Source organism: Staurois parvus, unplaced genomic scaffold (assembly GCF_062004578.1).
Source record: "Staurois parvus isolate SC_StPar_1 unplaced genomic scaffold, SC_StPar_1.0 ptg000008l, whole genome shotgun sequence".
In the NCBI taxonomy this organism is placed as follows: domain Eukaryota; kingdom Metazoa; phylum Chordata; class Amphibia; order Anura; family Ranidae; genus Staurois; species Staurois parvus.
In genome coordinates this window covers 148,257-170,743 of record NW_028317804.1, presented here as the reverse complement: position 1 = coordinate 170,743, position 22,487 = coordinate 148,257, and the positions used below count along the sequence as shown (strand labels likewise).

The 22,487-nt window shown below is 43.4% G+C and overlaps 1 protein-coding gene across 2 annotated transcripts in view; it reads right to left on the bottom strand.

Annotated features, from left to right (window-relative positions):
- SGSH (N-sulfoglucosamine sulfohydrolase) overlaps positions 1-22,487 on the bottom strand; it is a 150,265-nt gene that overhangs the window by 57,982 nt on the left and 69,796 nt on the right. For both annotated transcript variants that reach the window (XM_089668657.1, XM_089668650.1), the window contains exon 6: positions 6,907-6,988. In XM_089668657.1, the coding sequence (XP_089524783.1) occupies positions 6,907-6,988 (82 nt within the window). The remainder of the gene's footprint in view (positions 1-6,906; positions 6,989-22,487) is intronic.

The following is a 22,487-nucleotide window of genomic DNA, read 5'->3' as shown; positions in this document are numbered from 1 at the left end:
ACCTGTTCCTCGATCCAGCCGTGCGCTGTCTTCCCGTCTTCTGTAATGGCGCTCGGCATGACAGCCGGGTGCCCAGTGCGCATGAGCGAGAAGCACTTGCGCTTTGTGATTGGTCCGGCGGCTTCTGGGATCTGTCATGTGTCCCAGGTACCGCCTTACCATTCACAAAAAGCACCGCTTCTTGCGCATGCGCACTTGTCACCCGGCTGTCATGCCCAGTGCCCACACTACAGAAGCCGGGAAGACAGCACGCCGCTGGATAGAGGAACAGGTAAGGTCCCGCTGCAGAGCTGAGTGGCCGGCCCGGTATTCTGACACGGCCGCGGTGGAAATACCGGACCGGCCGCTCCATATTCGCCTTTTAAGACGCACTGACATTTCCCCCCCAGTTTTGGGGAAGAAAAAGTGCGTCTTATACGGCGAAAAATACGGTACCCTTCCCAGTTATTGTACCCTTTTTCCTTCCCAGTTTTTTGTAAAGGATGCCCTGCTCATGGGCTCAGAAGCCTTTTTGTTCTCTTTTTTGCCCTCCCAGCCAATGAGGACATAGCTGAACTAGGAGGGTGCTACATTCACCCGTCCCACTAAAAAAGCCAAGGGGAGCTAGACCCTAATGGTTAGACAGGAGTTGGTTAGCAGCTCAGGTGTAATAACCAAAGGGGTCCAATTGTGCTCAGGGCTGAGAGACTCTGCAGGCCAGCCCCTCTGGAATTTCCCCTGCTCTGAAGCTTTATGGGGAGGGCCTTGGAGGCAGTGAGTGGATCTGAGGAGTGGCTGGCTGCACTCTTGAGGGACCTCAGCCAATCTCCAATAGAAAGCTTGGCAAGGGACTGGGACTCCCTTAAAAGTGTTGGAGCTTGCTCAGTAGCAGGAGTCGGGTGGAAGAAGGAGTAGGAAGATGTGAGCCTTGAGGAGGAAGGCTGCCAGGAGGCCTAGTGGGATAGGGTCTGCCTGCAAGCCTGGAGCTGGAAAGGCGTAAAACACAGGGCTCACTGGCCCTGAGTGAGGACTACCTATATGACAGAGAAGGAGCAGCCCAGCTGATAGGCCTGGTGGTATGGGAGAGGATCTGAGTGAGTACATTTGCACCCCCTGGACAGATAGGGGAAGGAGCACTCTGCTGGGAAACCAGAATAATAGCCCCCTATTGGTGACTGTTTACTTCATTTAAAGGGAAAGGAGCCAGATCTCCTGTTTAGGAAAAATCTCCAGATTGCTGTGTGAAGAGAAGTTCATCTAGGGTCTGGGGTGGTACAATTAGGAGATGCTGGCTTGCACTCCAACAGAGACTGTGTCACAGAAGAGAATATTGTGAATCATTCCAGGAAGTTTGTCCTCAGTTATTGGTTCCCTTGGGCATCCTATACCCCCCTTACCCCATCCTAGTTCAAATCCCCTCAATAAATAACAAAACCAAAGCTCAAGGACTGATTTTATGACTCTGATGCAAGCTTGTTTGGAAAATGTCAAATTCTTGTCTGTGCAGGGCTATAGGGGGACCCAAAGCTCTTACCAACCCCTAAAGGGGTAGTGCTACACACACAAAATAGATATATAGTGTTTTGGGGACCTTTGTGGCAAGGAAGTGTTCACGAGGTTTAGGACTAGCAGAACAAACAAAAATATTAAATCCGGATTACATATTTGCCTTTGAAGTTAGGTCCCCACATGATCCATATGACTGACACACAATTGCTGGTCACAGTCTTTTCTAAAGGTCTGCTTAAAATTGTGCCATTTCTCTGCTGCTGCTGAACCATTCCCACTCTGCGGTTTGCTTTATTTGTATTAAAGCTGAATTTGAAGTAAACTGTTAAATACATGGTTGAAATAAATGTATGTGAATTGTTCCACACAACAATTTATTATAAGTCTGTGTAATTGTGATATACTAATCTGGTTCACGAACCTGTTTCAGATGGCACAGCTTGGTCCTGGAACTGTCTGCAGATAGCAGCGCACTTAAGCACCACAGCCTGCTCTTGGACCTGCTGCAGCCTATGATTGGACAATGAAGGGACAGCAGCACACTGATGAGGTTGTCCCTTTGTTCTGCAGGCCATGTAAAAAAGCAACCAAGCCCTGATTGGCTCAGAGTGCTGATTTGCCCTCTCTCTATCGGAATTTTGCTGTATAGTGGAGTCAAACATATTTATGTACATATGCTAGTTCTATTTAAAATAGATAAGTAGATATAAACATTAACAATTGTTATATGTAGCATGTTATGTTATCTTTAAAAGAAATATCTTCTTTTGGTCCAACTTTCTTTTTTTCAGTGTGCAAGGTTCTTTTAAATCATTGTTTGGAGTGCCAAAATGGTTTTCATAGGCACATCTGCTGCTATTGTTCAGTCAGCTACATAACTATATTGCCTATGAGCATTGGCATTAGGGAAATTATCACAGAATACTGTGTCTATGCAGGTAATGTCAGCATGTTGTCTTTTCATTCAGGGCTGACAACAATGCTTATCAATTCAATACAGCAATGTCAGCCTCGATTTCTGGCAGGATCATCAGGGATCTTCTACTACTAACAGCAGTCTGACACAGAAATAAAGGGGGCAGCGTGCATGTGGGAACAAGTTCACACACACACTTTTTCTTTTTATTAACAAACACTTTTTTTTTATGAAAATTATTTTTTTTAACTAATCTGTAACTTGAATAAAGTGTTTTTCTAGGTCTGTGTGAAGTTCATCTTTAATCTATCTGTTGTAAAATATTCTCACTGCTAAACTAGACAAAGCAGCCTTTTATTTTGTGTTTTTCTCTTCTCACTCACAAGACTGCAGTGTGACTAATTTATTTTTTTTTAAAGTGTGATTTAACCAGGAGTACACATGGGTTGTGGAGGAGTTTGGAATCTCTGCTTTAACCACTTAGGCTCCGAAAGATTTTACCAGGCCATTTTTTCAGCACTGCTATCCAGCTACTTTAACTGACAATTGCAGTCATGCAATACAGCAATGTCAGCCTCGATTTCTGGCAGGATCATCAGGGATCTTCTACTACTAACAGTAGTCTGACATAGAAATAAAGGGGGCAGCGTGCATGTGGGAACAAGTTCACACACACACACTTTTTCTTTTTATTAACAAACACTTTTTTTTAATGAAAATTATTTTTTTTAACTAATCTGTAACTTGAATAAAGTGTTTTTCTAGGTCTGTGTGAAGTTCATCTTTAATTTATCTGTTGTAAAATATTCTCACTGCTAAACTAGACAAGGCAGCCTTTTATTTTGTGTTTTTCTCTTCTCACTCACAAGACTGCAGTGTGACTAATTTATTTTTTTTCAAAGTGTGATTTAACCAGGAGTACACATGGGTTCTGGAGGAGTTTGGAATCTCTGCTTTAACCACTTAGGCTCCGGAAGATTTTACCAGGCCATTTTTTCAGCACTGCTATCCAGCTACTTTAACTGGCAATTGCAGTCATGCAACACTGTACCCAAATGAAATTTATATAATTTTTTTTCACAGAAATATACAGTGCATCCAGAAAGTATTCACAGCGCTTAACTTTTGACACATTTTGGTATGTTATATCCTTATTCCAAAATGGATTAAATTAATTTTTTTCCTCAACATTCTACAAACAATACCCCATAATGACAACATGAAAGAAGTTAGTTTTTAAATCTTTGCAATTTATTAAAAAAAACAAAAAAAAAAACCACATGTACAAAAGTATTCACAGCCTTTGCCATGACACTCAAAATTTAGATCTGGTGCAACCTGTTCCCACTGATCATCCTTGAGATGTTTCCACAACTTGATTGGAGTCCACCTGGGAGAAATTCAGTTGACTGGACATGATTAGGAAAGGCATAATCTATATAAGGTTCCACAGTTAACAGTGCATGTCAGAGCACAAACCAAGCCATGACGTCCAGTGAATTGTCCGTAGACCTCCAAGACAGGATTGTATCAAGACACAGATCTGGAGAAAGGTACAGACAAATTTCCGCAACATTGAAGGTCCCAATGAGCACAGTAGCCTCCGTCATCCGTAAATGTAAGAAGCCTGAAACCACCAGGAATATTCATAGAGCAGGCCACCTGGCCAAAATGAGCAATCAAGGGAGAAGGGAAATGTATGTTCATTGCCCTCCATTTTCTCATCTTATATTGTTTAGATAATTAAATGTATAGTTGTGTGTCAGTTATGTGCTATAGGCCTGCACTCATGTATTCTTTTAAATCTAGTTCTGCTCAAGGCATGAAAACTAACCAATTATTTCTTTGTACTAACAGCACCTGTTTCTGCTATGATATAGTTAAAAGTCAAATACTTCTGTCCCATGGGAAAATAACTGTTGGTTACTTGTAACTGATTTCAAGGTCTGAGAAATCTCACGTTCACAGCTTTGACAAGTATCCAGCGAATCCTATTGTATGCTTTTCTTTGTTACAATATAAGAAGAATCTACGAATAAAGATTCAGATTGTCTTCTGGAAACCTGTGTGTGCATGCTAATTTCTTCCTTCCAGAACACGGTCTCTTGCGCTCAACGGGGAAACCGAAACCTACCAGTGGTCATTAGAAGCACAAATCCCTTTCAGGGCCTTGGCCAGGAAGGTAACCAAGCACCCCATGGTCACTCTGAAAGAGCTCCAGCGTTTCTCTGTGGAGAGAATAGAACCTTCCAGAAGAACAACCATCTCTGCAGCACTCCACCAATCAGGCCTGTGTTGTAGAGTGGCCAGACAGAAGCCACTCCTCAGTTAAAGGCAAATGGCAGCCCACCTGGAGTTTGCTAAAAGGCACCTGAGGGACTCTCAGACCATGCCTGGAGGTAACCAGGCACCGCTCACCACCTGGCCAATACCATCCTTACAGTGAAGCATGGTGGTGGCAGCATCATGCTGTGGGGATGTTTTTCAGCAGCAGGAACTGGGAGACTAGTCAGGATCGAAGGAAAATGAATGAGGCAATGTACAGAGACATCCTTGAGGAAAACCTGTTCCAGAGAGCTCTGGACCTTAGACTGGGGGGACGGTTCATTTTTCAACAGGACAACGACCCTAAGCAGACAGTCCACATAACAAAGGAGTGGCTATGTGCCAACTCTGTGAATGTCCTGGACTGGCCCAGCCAGAGCCCAGACTTGAACCCGATTGAACATCTCTTCTCTGGAGATATCTAAAAATGGCTGTGCACCGACGCTCCCCATCCAACCTGATGGAGCTTGAGAGGTACTGCAAAGAAGAATGGGAGAAATTGTCCAAAAATAGGTGTGCCAAGCTTGTAGCATCATACTCAAAACAACTTGAGGCTGTAATTAGTGCTAAAGGTGCTTCAACAAAGTATTGAGCAAAGGCTGTGAATACTTAAGTACATGTGTTTTGTTTTTATTTTTAATATATTGCAAACATTTCAAAACAAACTTCTTTCATGTTGTTATTATGGGCTATTGTTTGTAGAATATTGAGGAAAAAAATGAATTTAATCCATTTTGGAATAAGGCTGTAACATAACAAAATGTGGCAAAAGTTAAGTGCTGTGAATACTTTCTGGATGCACTGTAGCTTTTTTGGTGGTATTTGATTACAATATTTTCTATTTTATTGAAAACAATATTTCTATTTTCTGTTATAAAACATATCCAATAAAATCCAATTCATCATTAATGTAGGCCAAAATGTATTCTGCTATTTCTTTAATTTCCTAAAACTGTCTTTTTTATAATTTTTTTTTTTTTTAAATGCTTTCATCAGAGTAGTTCAGTGTCACCACTGTAACACTGTACTATTCTGGGGGGTGATCGGGGATTTTTTTTCTCACATTCATGACAGCTGTGATTACTAGTGATTTGTGATAGGCTACAGTTAATCACATGGTACAGGGTGCTTTGATCAGCCCATATACCATATAATAGCTGTGGGCCAATCACAACTCACTGGCAAAAGAAGCAATGCTTCATAACAGCTTTGTTGACATTGTGATCATGCAAACGTGTAATGAACAAAGGATCCCCGGGGCGCCTGAAGTAGCCTGGCACCGTTAATTGGAATCATGGTGGGAGCGCGCTGCATGTCCCAGGGGGCCGCACAGTGCCCTCCTGAGTCTGTACAGGCACAATCACGTACATGTATGTGATTGTGCCTGTATGTGCCACCCACTAGCAGTAAATGTACTGTGGGCAGTCGGCAAGAGGTTAACCTGGCTATACACTAGTGGAATTTTGCAAAAACGTGGATGGTTTGATTTTCTAATCATCAGTGGAGTCAAGTCAGCGTTTGGTTTTGACCACAGTGATGAGGAAATTCAAAGCAAGATGGAAAATTTTACTCAAGCAAATTAACTTCTAAGAGAGAATGTAGTTTTCTTTTTGTAAAGCCTATTCATTTCAAAATCGAATGTTAAAAGCAAATAAAATTTTGAAGTACTTTTGAATGAAATTCGCCAAGTCATCAAATGTATTGAGATTTTTTGTACAAAATGTCCCTACAAAAGTTTGTTCAAAAATATACTAGTGTAGCTTTACCAAGATAATATAGGTTATTAGGTACTTCTCATACCCCTACTTATGTTCTTGGATGCTGAATATCTGACACATGTGTTGAAACCATGGCGACTATCCATGTGAGTGATCCATTTGGGTAAAAATGCTGGGGCATGTTTCCAACATACCCCAGTGAGGGGTCACTCAGATACAGTGAGGAAGTCACTCAGATACAGAACATGTGAAAGGTCTCCAACATTAAAAAACAATTCCAGTTGAATGTGACTAACTACTAATATCAAAATGAAAAATAATAGCTCTAAGACAGTAAGCGGTGCCAAATACTACATATACTGTATAATATTTTCCTCCTCTATGCAAATATTTTTGGTTTTAAATCTGAGACACTGTGGGTGGATATATACAAAAATCTGGAAAAGAATTACCGCTAACCTTGATCCATCCGGCCAATTGTTGTATACTGCGCAGCAATGTCAGCCCTGGCACTTGGTGTGTCTTGAATGAAATAGGGAACCTGAGATAAAATAAACAAAATACAGTTGTCTCATTTTCCAGATGATGCCTTTCTAGTATAGTAATAAATACAATACAGTCAGTGACCTGAAGAAAACAAAAGTTAGAGTTAATGTTAACCACATGAAGTCTGCCCTATAGCAGTTTTAATGCTACCCAGTAAATTAAATGCGAATAATATACATGAGTATGAATGTCCCATATAGTATATACTATAAATAAGTGAAAAGTCCAAGGTACAATACTGTGACTTGATATGCCCAGTGCGGGTACTAATCCTGCATCCAGATGTGAGAGTATGGAAAGATTGCCCACTCACCAGAAGCGCAATCTTAATGCGCAAATATGGGACATTTATACTCATGTATATTATTCACATTTAATTTACTGGTTATCATCCATGTCTTAGCGCTGCACTGTATTTTATATTTGCTTGTTTTAGAAAGGTATTGTGGTTCCTTTTGGTGCATTTAGCTGCTTTTATGTGCGCTCGCTAGTCCTCACACTTTTAAGTTTTAATGCTACAGGAAGGACTCCCTGCAGAAAATCATGTAAATAAACTTGATCCGCACTCCCATCGTGTTCCTGGCCATGGGCGCACGTGCACGCCTGCTTGCCAGTCAGTGCTGTGATTTGATACAGCACCGATCACTCACCAGATCCGGGCCAATGATGTTGGGCCTGGACCTGGTGATTGGTTGTACCGCATAAGAGATCATCCTGTGTTTACAGAACACAGGTATAGGAAATGATGCAATCTTCTCTCTCTGGCGCACATTCCGTTCCAGAGAAAGAAGAAAGCAGATCTATGTCCATACAAGCAGCACACTGACACCTAAAACACATAGTTAGGCACATTTTAACCCCCTGATCACCCCCCACCCCCCAGTTAACCCTTTCACTGCCATGTCACCAGTGTCATTAGTACAGTCTACATTTTTTTTTTACTGATCATTTAACTAGTGTCACGGACGACTTCAGAAAGCCTTAGTGTCAGTTAGCGTCCTTCCCAGATAGTGTCAGATTGCCCGCTACTATATTACCATCACATTTAACCCTTTGATTGCCAGGAACACGCTCACATACACACATATAAACCTCAATTGCTAGAATAATGTCTGAATGGATCAATATATGATCAGATCAGAACTATACTAGCATTCACAATAGTATAGTGTCCCCTAAAATTTAGCAATAGCAGGATCAGTCCCGACACCTGCCAGCACTTGTGTTTAGCCCCTATGCCCCTCCACAGCAAGTGCAGTGTCAGTATATCACTGTCACTTGATACATTACCTACAAAACTGCAGCGTTAGCAAGATCAGGCCTGATCTCTGCTAGCACTAGCAGGTACTTTTTTTTGTAGAAGTTCAAGCAGTCCCTGACAGCCAGGGGCTCTTTTTCCTGTGATTTGCACTAGGTACCTGTAAATTTAGTGGCCAAAATGTCCAAAGAAAGGTATACTAGTGAAGAGGCCTACAGGATTCTAAGTATGTCAGATGAAAGAGAAGGGGAGCCTCACTTACAGAATCAGGCTCAGAATACGAACCTCCAGAGAGCAGCAGCACCCTAACAGATCGTTTAGGCGATGGAGAAGACCCCATGCCCAGGTTGCTGGGGTGTTAGAATTGCATGATGATTCTCATATGCAGAAGAGTGCCAGTACTAGTGCATTACCTTTTGGTGAACTGGTGAACAACAGCGGCCTAGTACATCCTGGTCATTTACATACCAGCACTGCAATATCACTTGATGATGTGGAGAGTCCCATAAGTGCAGTACAAGCTGGTGCAGTGGATAGCACAAGTAATGTCCTGCAGCCACCAGGAATTCAAACATAGACCCGTAAAGCTCGTAGTGTCCTTACGAATGTGCAATCCTGATTGGCAGCTCACAAATTCTGCTTCCCCCCATTCACTGTCCAAACTGGAATTCAGGTGGAAACATCAAATTTAACTACTTATCTTGATTTTTTTTAGCTGTTTTTCACTGAAGATCTATTTGGATTGATTGTGGACCAAAACAATTTGTATGCACAATTTTTCGCCGCCAACCCAAATTCAAACCTTGCCAGACCATTTGCATGGAAACCTATTACAGTTTCCGCGTTTACCATTTTTGGGTCCTAACCCTCAAAATGGGTGTTACTAAAAAGAATGAGTTGCGGTCATATTGGTTCACAGACCCGATTCATCATATGCCAGTGTTCTCTGCTGCCATGCCCAGGCACAGATATTAGAATACAATGCGATTTATGTATTTCAAGGACAATACGCTCTGTCATCCTCGGAGTCACCCTGAATATGCTAGGCTCCACAAAAGTCGGCCTCTCATACATCACCTTAACCAGAAATTTACAGATATGTAAATGCCCCTTCAAAACATCTGTGTTGAGGAGTCCCTCATTAACCGAAATATTGCTATAGGGCGGCACAGGTGCACAAAAATCCCCATTCGCGGTACTGGCCGGTGATTCCCCGCCGTCACCTGACGATCTCTGAGGATTTCCGACGGGGGGAGAGACCTATATGTAAACAATACAGATCTTTCCCCTGTCAGCTCCTGCACACTGCTTTGTATGGCTCTGAATAGCAGAGCCATACAAAGCAGTGTGCTTACAGTGAAACACACACACACAGCCAACATAGTAAAACAGCACACAGTTAACCGTTTGATCGCCCCACATGTTAACCCCTTCCTGCCCAGTGTCATTAGTATAGTGTCTGTGCTTGTTATTAGCACTGATCACTGTATTGTTGTCACTGGGGATGTCAGTGACACCAAGTCAGCTCCCTCCAGTGTCAAAATGCCCATCGCAGTCCCGCAATAAGTCGCTGATTGCCGCCAATACCAAAAAACAAATTCCAGTATACATATACCGCCATTTGTAAACGCTATAATTCACATAAACAAATTAATTTACACGTATTGTGATTTATTTTAGCAAAGACATGTAGCAGAATACATTTTGGTCTAAATTTATAATGAAATTAGATTTCTTAAAAAATTTTTACTGGACATGCTTAATAGCAAAAAGTCAAATATATTTTTTTTTCTAAATTGTCAGTCTTTTTTTGTTTATAGCGCAAAAAATAAAAACCACACAGGCATTGGAATTGCCTCATAGGGCACCGTGCCACCTAATCTCCAATGGCTTGTAAATACCAGACCAAAGGGAAGACAGCCTGCTTGAGAAATAATGAATCACTTGCAATGAAGTGGAAGGACAAATTGGATGTTTTTGTCCTGTCTTCCATTCACGCATGCACGACAGTCCAAAAGTTTCATGCCAAATGATGTTATTGAGAATCCCCTCTGTGTCCACGACTATAACCTTAATATGGAAAGGATGGACTTCAATGACCAGATGATGAAGCCGTACTTAGTTTCCCGTGAAGCCAGATCCTGGTTCAAAAAAAAGTGTCTGCATATTTATTTAAATTGGCTCTGTACAACACTTTTGTGATTTACAAAGCAACTGGGTGAAGTGGATCTGTCAGGGTCCTGTCCACGGCAGAAGTTCTGGAAGATCTGGCATTTCTGCCCATACTCTGCATGGCCGCAAAAGTACACATCAGCCTCAGTTTGGTGCCAGATGGCCTTTATAAGTTCCTCAAGTTGCTGGATGATCTCTAGCGCCCCGTGCCCTGTTCCTGTGATTCTGACCTGTGATTTCCTGTTACCGACTCGGCTTGCTCCTGGACCTGTCTACTATGCTTTACCCATGATCTGACCTCGGCTTGACTTACACATACTCCCTCTCTCGCTCCTCTGTGTATGACCTCGGCTATCCCATCTGACTACGTCTGCTCTCATTCCCAACTGGTACCTGACCATAACTTAAATCTACTACCCAGGAAACATCTAAATCCCAGAAGGGCTTACAAACCATGCACAGGTGCCTCCTGTCTGCATACCTATCTCCGTGCACCAGCTGTGCTTCTGAGTGGACCACCAACCAGCACTCCTACAGGCGACCTGTGCAACTTTGGGTCAGACTCCCGCTGTCCCACTCTCAGGGGAGTCCGGAACTTAGCCGCAAAGGAAGCCCTCTCTCCATTGGCCTCCATCACCAGGCATGTGATAGGATCCTTCTTAAAATAAGATCATTATGGCCCTTTTGTATCCAGAAGATGCTGTGGCCCAAACCCCAGCCGAGATGCAGTGTGCTGGCTGCATGAGAGGCATTTTCCTGATGTCATTCCTTGTACCCCAAAAAGATGTTGTGTCTGTAGCAAACACAGAATTAGACGTGACACCCGCTTTTTTCCCTCCTGTCCTGGCCAACCTGGTCTCTACTTTAAGGACTGCTTCTGTCGCTACCACACACTAGTGGAGTATTAGTTTAGGCTACATCACAGTACAGTCTAGTGTACACATTTACACAGGGTCTCAAAAAATGTTAGGTAGTCAAGAAACTGGTTATCACATTTTGTGAGACCCTAAAATCAGTATGGAAAGTTTACAAGTTACAAAAAAGTAAAAAGAAAATTAAAAAAGTTAACAAAAGGGGGGGGCGTGTCCAAGATGGCGACGGGACAAGTCGCATGAGCCGGAGCTCCGACGGGGACCACAACAATCTACCGCCATCCGTGCGGCACCAGCTCTGGCACACCAATCGGAGGCACGGCAGCAACTGCGGGCACCAAGCGGAGGTGAGCGGGGTGACTATTGTCCCCCTCCGTGGCGGTGAACCACAGCGGCTGGTGTGGCCTACTGCAGCCGCGGCCGACATCACAGCAAAGCGGGAGCCGGTGAGTGAGAATTGGGGTGGGGGAGGGCGCCCGTGGATCAGGGCCCCCTTCCCGGAAAAGTGACCACCCCCCCCGGCCTGTCAGACCCCCCCATGCTGACCCGGGGATACGGCCTGCAATAAAGGCCTAGAGGCACCTCCTACAATACAGGCCTCACTAAGCCCCAACAGGGAGCCATCAGGCCCACAAGCCCATCAACAATTACATCCCTGCAACTGGGGAACAAAGAAGGGGCCCACTGCATCCCCCTTGGGGACACCTGAGTTATACTCAGTGGAGGGGGATCAAACGCCAGCATCTCTACCTGCTGACCTCCACATGTGACCTGAGACCTCCACTGGGGCCTTTAATAAATCGATCTGAGAGATCTTTTGAAGTTTATATTTACTGTGGGGCCAGGATCAGGCCCAGAGAATATGATGGCCTAGTTGCAGGAGCCCTGACACAAGGAGGTGGATTAATTAATACTATCAAGGAGAGACACCGCCACTATGGGGAAAGCGGATAGGAAATCAGCTACTCTACGTTCCAGATCTCCCCGCTGGCCAAATGGTCCTACAAATCGCAGCATTCCGGAGTTATTCCAGTCCCAGACACCAGAAAACGTAGAGGTCTCCGATCCTGCTTCTCCCACGCACCCGTGCCACAGCACGCTTCCTGCGCAAAGCAGGAAACCAGCCATACCACCCACGGCCTGCCATCCTGATACATCACCTCTCCCTATAGAGGACTTGAAAGCGGTTGCATCAGATATTAAAGAAACCCTCTCTGCTGCAATAGCAGATTTACATATTGACATGCAGGCGGCAGCCGAAAGGCTTGAAGCGGTGGAGGATAAAGTTATCACACAAGACCTTGCCATTCATGATATGTGCACGCTGATAGATACACATGCCATGCATCTCAGAGAGCTTGATCGCCACATCGAAGACCTGGACAACAGAGGTCAACGTCATAATTTGAGGGTACGAGGTGTCCCTGAAGCAATCAAATCTGGTCAACTCACCCAAACGCTCTTAACCATTTTCAATGATCTATTAGAAAGACCGCAAGAATCTCCTATTGAGTTTGAACGCCTCCATAGGGCGCTGCGTCCGAAAGGTAGAGAGTCTGATTCCCCGAGAGACATAATTTGATTTCTGTCTTAAGGAGGAAATATTACGTAGAGCGCGGGACCACAACCGCGTGATATATAATGGTGCAGATATTAAATTTTTTCAAGATCTATCCCACCTTACCTTGCAACACAGTAAACATTTACATCCTTTACTGGATCTCCTACGTTCAAGGGGTATTGCCTACCGCTGGAGATTCCCATTTGGCCTCTCAGCAACACACATAGGGAGATCGGCGCTCCTGAGATTCTCGGAGGATGTAGCACCGTTTTGCGAGGCCCTTCGCAATCCAAGAGTAGATATACCCAATTGATCTGGAGACTCCCAACTCCCACCCCAGGACACAGAAGAAGAACCGATGGAGGCCCACTCAGCTGGTCATCATGGAGGAGCAAGGCGTCACAGATTATTCCACCGCACCTCGTCCTCTCCTGCAAGCCGAAGGCTCAACATTGGGGACAATCTTCCAACCTCTCCTGCTCACCGTAAGGCACATCACGACTGACACTTTTCCTTTCACCTTTCTCACCACACCCGTGCATTATAGTTTAGTCACTTAATGGCTTTTCCCTCAATGGGGCTATGATTTCTAGTGCTTCTGTTCCAGCACCTGGCTCCATTTCATATATGAAGAGAATCCCAACCACCTGAAGACATAACGCTAGGGTATGTGTGTTACATCAGACTGTCCTCTCTTGCATGCAAAATTTCTGCTTAATGTATGTGTACACCGATTTTGACTGTGGACACCGAGACCATAATCGTTTGCTGCGAGCTGAGCGGTTGCCCAAACTGACCGACTTTGAAGTTTGTAGGATTGGTCAATGATGACCTATCACGCCATGCTGGTGACCTTGGCTGGCAGCAACGTGTTATGGTTTTGAGATCCAGTGACGCAGACTGTTTATCTCCCCGGGCATATGTCTGAATCACTGAATCTAACCATACTTAGCACTTGGTCTCCCTAGCTTGGGCACGTTATACGATTGTCATCTCATGTTTATCGTCATTTGGTATACTGTGGTCTTCCTAAGTTGCCCGTCAGATACGTTTTGCAATCCACGAGCTATTCCGGAATGAGCCTTATATTTGTAAGTTCTTATGTAACATTAAAGTTCGGTGATATTGCTGATACAGATCTATGCCTTGCCTAAACACATATATCGCCCATTATGTTTATCGGCAACAGTCTTGATTACCTATAAAATTTTAGGTTATAAGCATTTATGATTATGTCGTCTCCCCATTCGCACACGTACGCATCCAGAGTCTTGCATTCCCAAGTGTGCAATTGTGGGTAAGGCACTATTGCCATTTCCCCTTTCTCTCAGTATCTATTCCATATCACCCCCCCCCCTTCTTATAGCTTGAATGCCTTCACATCTTTCCCAATTGTAGGCATAATTACCCTAGCAATCTAGGTTCCACCTCATTCCACAACACTAACCCTTTATCTGCCTTTAGACATGATGTGGCATCATGTATACTAAATAAGATTTCACTGAAATGGTATGCACACTATCCGTGTACTTTGAGGTTGTGTTAGTTTCTAACTTCGTGTTTTTGGATTATGTTAGACTAGGTTCTTGACTGGCCACAGCCACAAACTACTTTTTCAGTGGGAGTTTTTTCTCATCCGCGAGTAGCCGGAGTTTAACTTACATATAAGGTGGTGGCCTGTAGTACAGCGTTCGACGTCCTGGTTGAGATCAAGATTTCTCTTATTTCAGGAATATAAAACCTCAGTCTAGCTTGAGGGTTGGCTCTTGGCCTGTGTTTCAGATTGTTAGAATGTTATGCATCTGTTATTTCCATGGTTTCATGTACAACTAATGATTTTTCAGTCTACAGTGATATGTTGTAAGAGACCTTCTCATGCTGTCTTCTTTGGCTGCACTACATGACATATGACCAAGCACGAATTGGGAATAATCTCTACTATTATCTAATGCGTGTCTTGGAATATTATAGTATTGTAACTGTATAACTACGCCACATTTGGTGTCATAGTAACACCTTATTGCCTCCCCAAGACAGTATTGCATATGACTAAACACATTCACAATGACCCTCAGACCATATCCCCTCTACACCCATGAGAGACTATCTTGATTCATACACACAAACGTTCACGGTCTTTTAACTAGCACACCTTATATGTCTTAGTCCACACTTTTTCCCTCATGCCTCCACATGAACCTCTCTCCTTAACAATTAACTGAAATCCACCTATCTCCTTGTGTCATGGCTGTCTTTTATTAGACGTTACCTTATACATAACTTTCATTCACCCGATACAGGGTGGGCCTTTGATGTCTTTGGTGGGACTGCCCTGAGGTACCTCACGGAAGCCGCCTCCGGGTCAGCCACATTTCCGACCACTTCTATACAAACATATACGATATACCAAGTACCTTTTCTACACATAAAACTACTTTTTTTAGGACGGCGTAGCTGGATTACTCTGTCCCAGGAGTCTATTTCACTAGAGAAGTATTGGAATTACACAATCATATCTTTTGATTTCTGAGGTGAATATCTACTGCTTCTCACATCCACTGTGCTCTGATTCTCTTTCCTTTCTTTCGTTTCTATTTCTTTCCTCTACCTCGATCCTACTCCCAACCTCCCCCCCCAAAGAGATAAAGGGAAAAAAGTTTTTTTTTTTTTTTCTCTCCTCTTCAAAAATGCCCACTACACGCACACCTGCACAAACTCTTCATACACTCACGGTGGCATCTCTTAATGCAAGAGGCTTAAATATACCAGAGAAACGTTCTCAACTCCTAACATACATAAAAAGTCTACGGGCAGATGTGCTTTTCGTGCAGGAAACCCATTTTCGTGCTGACCACACCCCCAAGTTTTCTAATGCTAACTATCCCACAGCGTACCATTCAGTTAACACGGAGGTAAAAGCAAAAGGGGTTTCCATTTTGATCGCCAAAACACTTCCGCTCGTAATTACAGAATCTCTTGTGGATCCAGAAGGCAGATTCCTCTTTCTTAAAGGCACCTTACACAACAAACCGCTTACTCTAGCGAACATTTATAGCCCCAATACAAGTGAGTTTTTTCCGCAAAATCTCCAAAACGCTAGCAGCATTACAATCGGGTATCTTGATTCTTGGAGGTGATTTTAATGTGGCACTGAATCCCTTAGTAGATACTTTGACAGGCTTCTCATCGAAACCCTACCGAGCACTTAAACAGATTAAAATCGAATTGAATGACCTTCTTCTCCATGATACATGGCGTACACTACACCCCTCTGATAAAGGCTACACTTTTTTCTCAGCACCGCACAAACGTCACTCCAGAATTGATTACCTATTTCTGTCACAAAAAGACTTACATACGTTGAAGTCAGCCTCCATTGAACCAATGATTCTATCTGACCACCATCCCATTACGATGACCTTGCAGCTTCACGATGCCCCTCCTACTTCTAAAACATGGAGACTAGACCCCTTTCTCCTCACAGACTTAGCCGTTATCACTCAAATATGCGAGTCTCTAACCAATTATTTTAGGGAAAACTCGTCCTCGGAAACGACTCCCCTCACTCAATGGGCAGCACACAAATGTGTGATTCGTAGAGTCTTGCTTTCCATGCCTCTCGGAAACGTAGGGAAACTGGAATGTCTAAATAAACGTTCTCAGGCTGTCGATTCTGTGAACGAACTTGACCTAGCCCGCAAACAACTTCGAGATATAGTGGAAAAGAAAACAAAGCGTAATTACATTTTAACTCAAAAATTTTTTTACGAACATGGAAATAAGAGCAGTAGGTTCTTAGCCCGGGCCTTGCAATCCAAAAAAGCTTCTCATACCATCTCCCACATTCACTCTAAACAGGGCCAATCACTTAACACCTCCATGGATATAGCTGCTGAATTAAAAAAATACTATACCTCCCTGTACAATCTGCCTTTGCCATTAAAACCAACAGGGGATGCTAGGCCACGTACGGCCATTATCCAGTCTTTTCTTACTCAATTCCTCCCTAAACTCATCTCCCAGTCACAAGCAAAAGACTTAGATGGTGCTTTGACACTGGAAGAATTGCAACAAGCCATTGCACAATTAAACCAGGCAAAAAACCGGGACCTGATGGATTTACGACCACATATTACAAATATTACAAATCTTTCATTGACGTCCTAGCACAACCATTCTTAAAAGCCTTCAACTTACTAGACACCCCAGGACAGTCCATGCGTCATCTATCCGAAGCCCATATCACACTAATACCTAAAGAAAATAAAGACCAGACTTTACCAGCAAACTATCGTCCGATATCCTTACTGAATGTCGATCTTAAGATCTTTGCCAAGATATTGGCCAATCGCTTACTGCATATCATAGACTCTACTATCTCAACTGACCAGGTGGGGTTTGTACCCGGTAAAGAGGCTAGAGACAATACGATCAGGGCAATCAACATACACCACTGGTTAACACAGAAGAATCAGTCTGGCTTCTTTCTTTATTTAGACGCTGAAAAGGCCTTTGACAGATTGGCTTGGGACTACATGGAAGCAGTTCTGGTGGGCCTTGGGCTCCCTCCCCATCTTTTGAACTTTATTATGTCACTATACACTACACCGACTGCTAAAGTGAGAGTCAATCGTCTCCTTTCAGAAGCCTTTTCCATAAGAAATGGGACCAGAGAGGGCTGCCCACTATCCCCCCTCCTATTTATTCTCATGTTGGAACCCTTTTTGAATTGCATAAAACAGAATGAAAATATTAAAAGGATTTCAATCAATGGCAAAACTCATAAAATAGCAGCCTTCACTGATGACATCTTACTCTTCCTGACACATCTACATACTACACTACCTAATCTATTACAGGACTTCAAACTGTTTCAGTATCTGGCCAATTTTAAAATAAATTTTAACAAACCCCAGGCACTTAATATCTCCCTAGCCCAGGACGCAATTAGACAAGCGAAATCCAATTTTCCCTTCACGTGGCAATCAGAAGCCATCACATACTTAGGAATTCAATTGCCAACCCATCTCACAGAGCTTTACGCCAAAAACTTTCTACCCATTTTGCGTAACATCACCAAAGATCTGCAACAATGGGATAAACCATTTTTCTCTTGGTTTGGCAGAGCTGCTATCCTCAAGATGAATGTGCTTCCAAGACTTTCACACCTACTACAAACAATTCCAATTAAATTGCCCAACTCCTTTTTTAAGTCTTACAAAACATTATGTACCTCGTTTCTATGGTGCAATAAATGCCCTAGAATTGGTTTTGAACAACTAACCATGCCTAAAACGGGTGGAGGTATAGGGCTACCTGACATCTCCTGATATTACCAAGCTTGTCAAATGGCAAGAATAGTAGATTGGTCTATGAACCATGCTCGTAAGGCATGGGTTGAAGAGGAAGCTGCTTTCTCGGGGACCCCACTCGCCACTTCTCCCTGGCTACAAAAATCTCACATTCCATATGAGCTCAAGGAACACATTCTTATAGGCCCTACTTTGTCATGTTACCACCAGATAAGCAAGAATACAGCACTCTCATCCACCCCAGGTCCACTCACTCCTGTCAGACTGAATCCAGACTTCCCCCCCAGGTATGTCGCATGCCTTTCTTGCGGGATTTGGTCCCACAGACGGCTTAAGTCTGCACCAATTCTTTAAAGACGGAAGGCTCTTATCCAGAGATCTCCTTCTGAATAAATGGCCTACATTGATCTTAACACAATGGATGTATAGACAACTCCCCCATTTCGTCCACAGCTCACCCCACCTAAAAGCATACACTAGACATTTGACCCCCTTTGAGAAACTTTGCGCAACGGACTCCCCTCAGAGCCATATTATTTCCCTACTTTATTCTTGTCTCGAAAACACCAATGACCTCTCAACGAGGAAAGCTTGTAAGGCCTGGAGCGCGGACCTACAACTCCAACTATCGTCGGAAGACTGGGACCACATATATGAACACATACATAAAGGGTCTAATATGTGTCTCCACACAAGAAAATAACTTTAAAGTGTACTCTAGATGGTATAGAGTTCCATCACTGCTTCACCGCTTCAACCCCAATGTATCAGATTTGTGTTGGAGATGCCATCAAACAACGGGTACACTCCTACACATTTGGTGGGAATGCCCATTGTTGCAACCCTTTTGGGGGAAAGTTCAATCTACAATTGCACAAGTTACCACGTACGCCCTAAGCCTTTCCCCCGCACAATTTCTGCTCCATCATACTGTACTTCCATTTCGGACATACCGCAAATCACTCGCCTTGCATATGGTAAATGCTGCTAAGCAATGTATCCCAGTCCACTGGCGCTCAACACATGTTCCCACTATACGAGAATGGTTTGCCAGGATTGACAAAACTGAGGAAATGGAGGAACTGATTTCTGTAGCTAAGGAACATCCCGAGAGATTCAGGAAAACATGGGCATGCTAGAGTCATTTCAAATCCACCCCTAACTATCATTTAATAGTACACGATCAACCAAGACCCTCTGGCTGAATGTCTAACTACAATGCTGTAGGGGGATATACCCTGATAACCGAAGACACTTCTCTCACGCACAAGGATGGTCTGTACATCTATATCTCAACATGCCTTCTGGGGTACTTGATACCTGCGTTACCCCACTGACCGATACTTCACACATCATATTTTAAGCTCTAGTAATACCTGTCTGGCTGGGCCAATACAGGAGAATGTAATGCTTCTTCCCACCCCCCCCCCTTTTTTTTTCCTTCCCCAACATCTCACCCTACAATTCTTTATATTACTGTCTTTCTAACCTCTTGTCTTCACACCTGTTATTTCCCTGTATCATTTCATCTCTACCAACCAAATAGAGCATTTACCTGCACACAGATATGACTAACTTCAACCATAGCACATAAGCTAGCTATAAATATGTAACAATGACTGTCACAGTACCCAACGCTTTCCCTACCCTTACCCCTATCATCACACTACTTCACCATTAAAAAGTTGATGAGAGTCAGGACGAGATAACATTCACTAACATTACTTTATCCATTTTCCTCTTGGTATCCACCATTTTACTTTGTATGATGGATGTACTGTTTTACATGATTTTGTCTTGCACAACGGTATACAATTTGTCCCAACTGCGAAACGGAAAGCAACACGTCATGTCTATGTTTTGACTGTGATCAATGGCTGTACATGCTTTAAATGCTTTTGTCTTCTCTTAAAACAATAAAGTATTTTTGGAAGAAAAAAAAAGTTAACAAAAAAAAATAAAAAAGCCACAAATAGTTGTCGTTTTATTGAGTTCTGTTACTGTTACTGTGTTTTATTGTTAACCATTGTTGTTTTCTTTGCAGGAATGCCATTCACCTGCAGCACCAATCTGTTTAATCTGACAGCAACAGGGTGTGCTCTCAGAATATAAATCAGTGTGTGCAGCACTGCTGACTGAGATTTCTCATCCGCAGGTAAAAAAAGAACATATAAGCATGGGGGCCTAGGGTGGTCAGTGGGTGAATCGGTCCTATGCTTAGGCATATATTTTTTTCATTTGTTTTGGCAGAGATTCCTTCATGGATCGATGTGAAAGGAGGGCTGAAAGAAAAGAAAAAAAAAAAGAACATTTCATGTATGCCCAACATTAGAAGTGGGTGTATGCATGTGGTACATTCTAATGGTGGGCATACCACACACACTTTTTCTGGCAGAGATATCTTTTTCTTTTTTTCATTCAGCCCACAAAAAAAAAAAGGAACAACGTATATGCCCAACAAAGACCAGTGATGTACTGGTAAATCACTGGACTTTGAGTGGTATATGAGGATGATGCCTGCATCATCCTGGTATCATTTTTTCATCCAGTGGTCGGCTTTTACGTAAAAGCAATCCTAGTGGCTAATTAGCTCCCCCCCCCCCACTGCTCTTTCCATGGCTTTCCCATCGGGGAACCTGAGAATGCAGCCAACGTTTGCACCAGCTGACCATAGAGCTGACCAGAGACCGGAACAGCTCCAGTCATCTCTATAGTCTAAGAAACTGGAAGCTACAAGCATTTCATCGCTTCTGTTTCACTAGATATAAACAGTGCCATATTAAAATTGGGAAAGGATCTGATCACACTGACCTTGGTGTAATCAGAAGCTTTAAGGGCAGAGGAGATATAGACCCCAGATTTTTCAGAAAAAAGAGTAGCTGTCACTGCCTGCCACATCCCGTGTGATAACAATAAAAGTGATCAAAAAAAAAAAATCAAAAGAAATAATTAAAAGAAAAAAAAACATTAAAGCACCCCTGCCCCCCCCCCCCCCCCCCCCATGCAAATGCTCCTAAACACTTCTAAATGCTACTAAAACACTGCTAAAAACTGCTATTACCAGCAAAGAAAAAAAAACACTAGTGTGCATTACAGCGTACACCCCTGCTGTAATGCCAGCTGCAGGATGTTAAAACCAACACAAGATGGCACTGTCCTGCAAATTCACTGGCACTTACATTCTGCAGAGGGACCTTGTATGCTGAATCGCAGGACTTTGCTAGGGAGCAGAGTATCAGAGGACTACCTTTCCCAGAAGTGCTGGCATGTGGGCGGGTATATACAGAAGCCCAGGAAGTGAGAGGGGAGAGAGCTGGAGAGAGTAAGCAGAGAGAGTGTTGTCGACTCCCAGAGAACTGGACCAGGCTGCAGAGTCAGAGAGGAGAAGCAAGGAGGAGCCACTGACCTTGCCACCTTGTTCAGCAAAACAGTCTTCAAAGAGGTGACCCGGAGAGCAGTGATGGACCACAACATTGCACATGAGGCTGGAGAACCTGTGGGGCCGACCATCTGCTGAGAGAGACACAGCCAGGACCTGCTGGAAGCCGCTGATCAGGTCAGAAAGTCCCATGCACCAGTTAAGCAAGAGAACACTGACATTCTCCTCATACCTGCTACTTTACTTGCACACAGTTGTGGACATTACATCAAGTGAACATATTAACATGGCCTAGTTCCCATAGCAGTACAGTTAAATCATCAGAGCTGACCACAGTGCACGCCAGATCACATCAGTACATGAACCATTGGCCTATCCCCCTAATGGAACTCCTACCACCATTGCCATTGGTCATCCCATTTCAGGGTAGAGTTGCCCTTTTTGTCAACAAGCCCATTTGCCAGTTAACCACTTTATTTGCCTAAAAGCTGCTCTTTTTCCAGAGCATTAGAGGAGGCAACATGCAAGTCAAGCGTTATTTATTAATTTAAAGCAAAAAAGTCCATTCTTCTACCTCCCCTTTGTATCAACCTGTCAGGAACTATCCCCTACAGTCCTACTTATTTGTGCACCAACTAGACCCCAGCAAGCACTTTAAGGTGTCGTTGGTTCGTATCCCAACCATGGCACCACCTGCCTGGAGTTTGCATGTTCTCCCTGTGCCTGCGTGGGTTTCCTCCGGGTACTCCGGTTTCCTCCCACACTCCAAAGACATGCTGGTAGGTGAATTGGATCCTGTCTAAATTGGCCCTAGTATGTATGAATGTGAGTTAGGGACCTTAGATTGTACACCCCTTGAGGGTTAGGGACTGATGTGAATGTACAATATATATGTAAAGTGCTGCGTAAATTGACGGTGCTATATAAGTACCTGAAATAA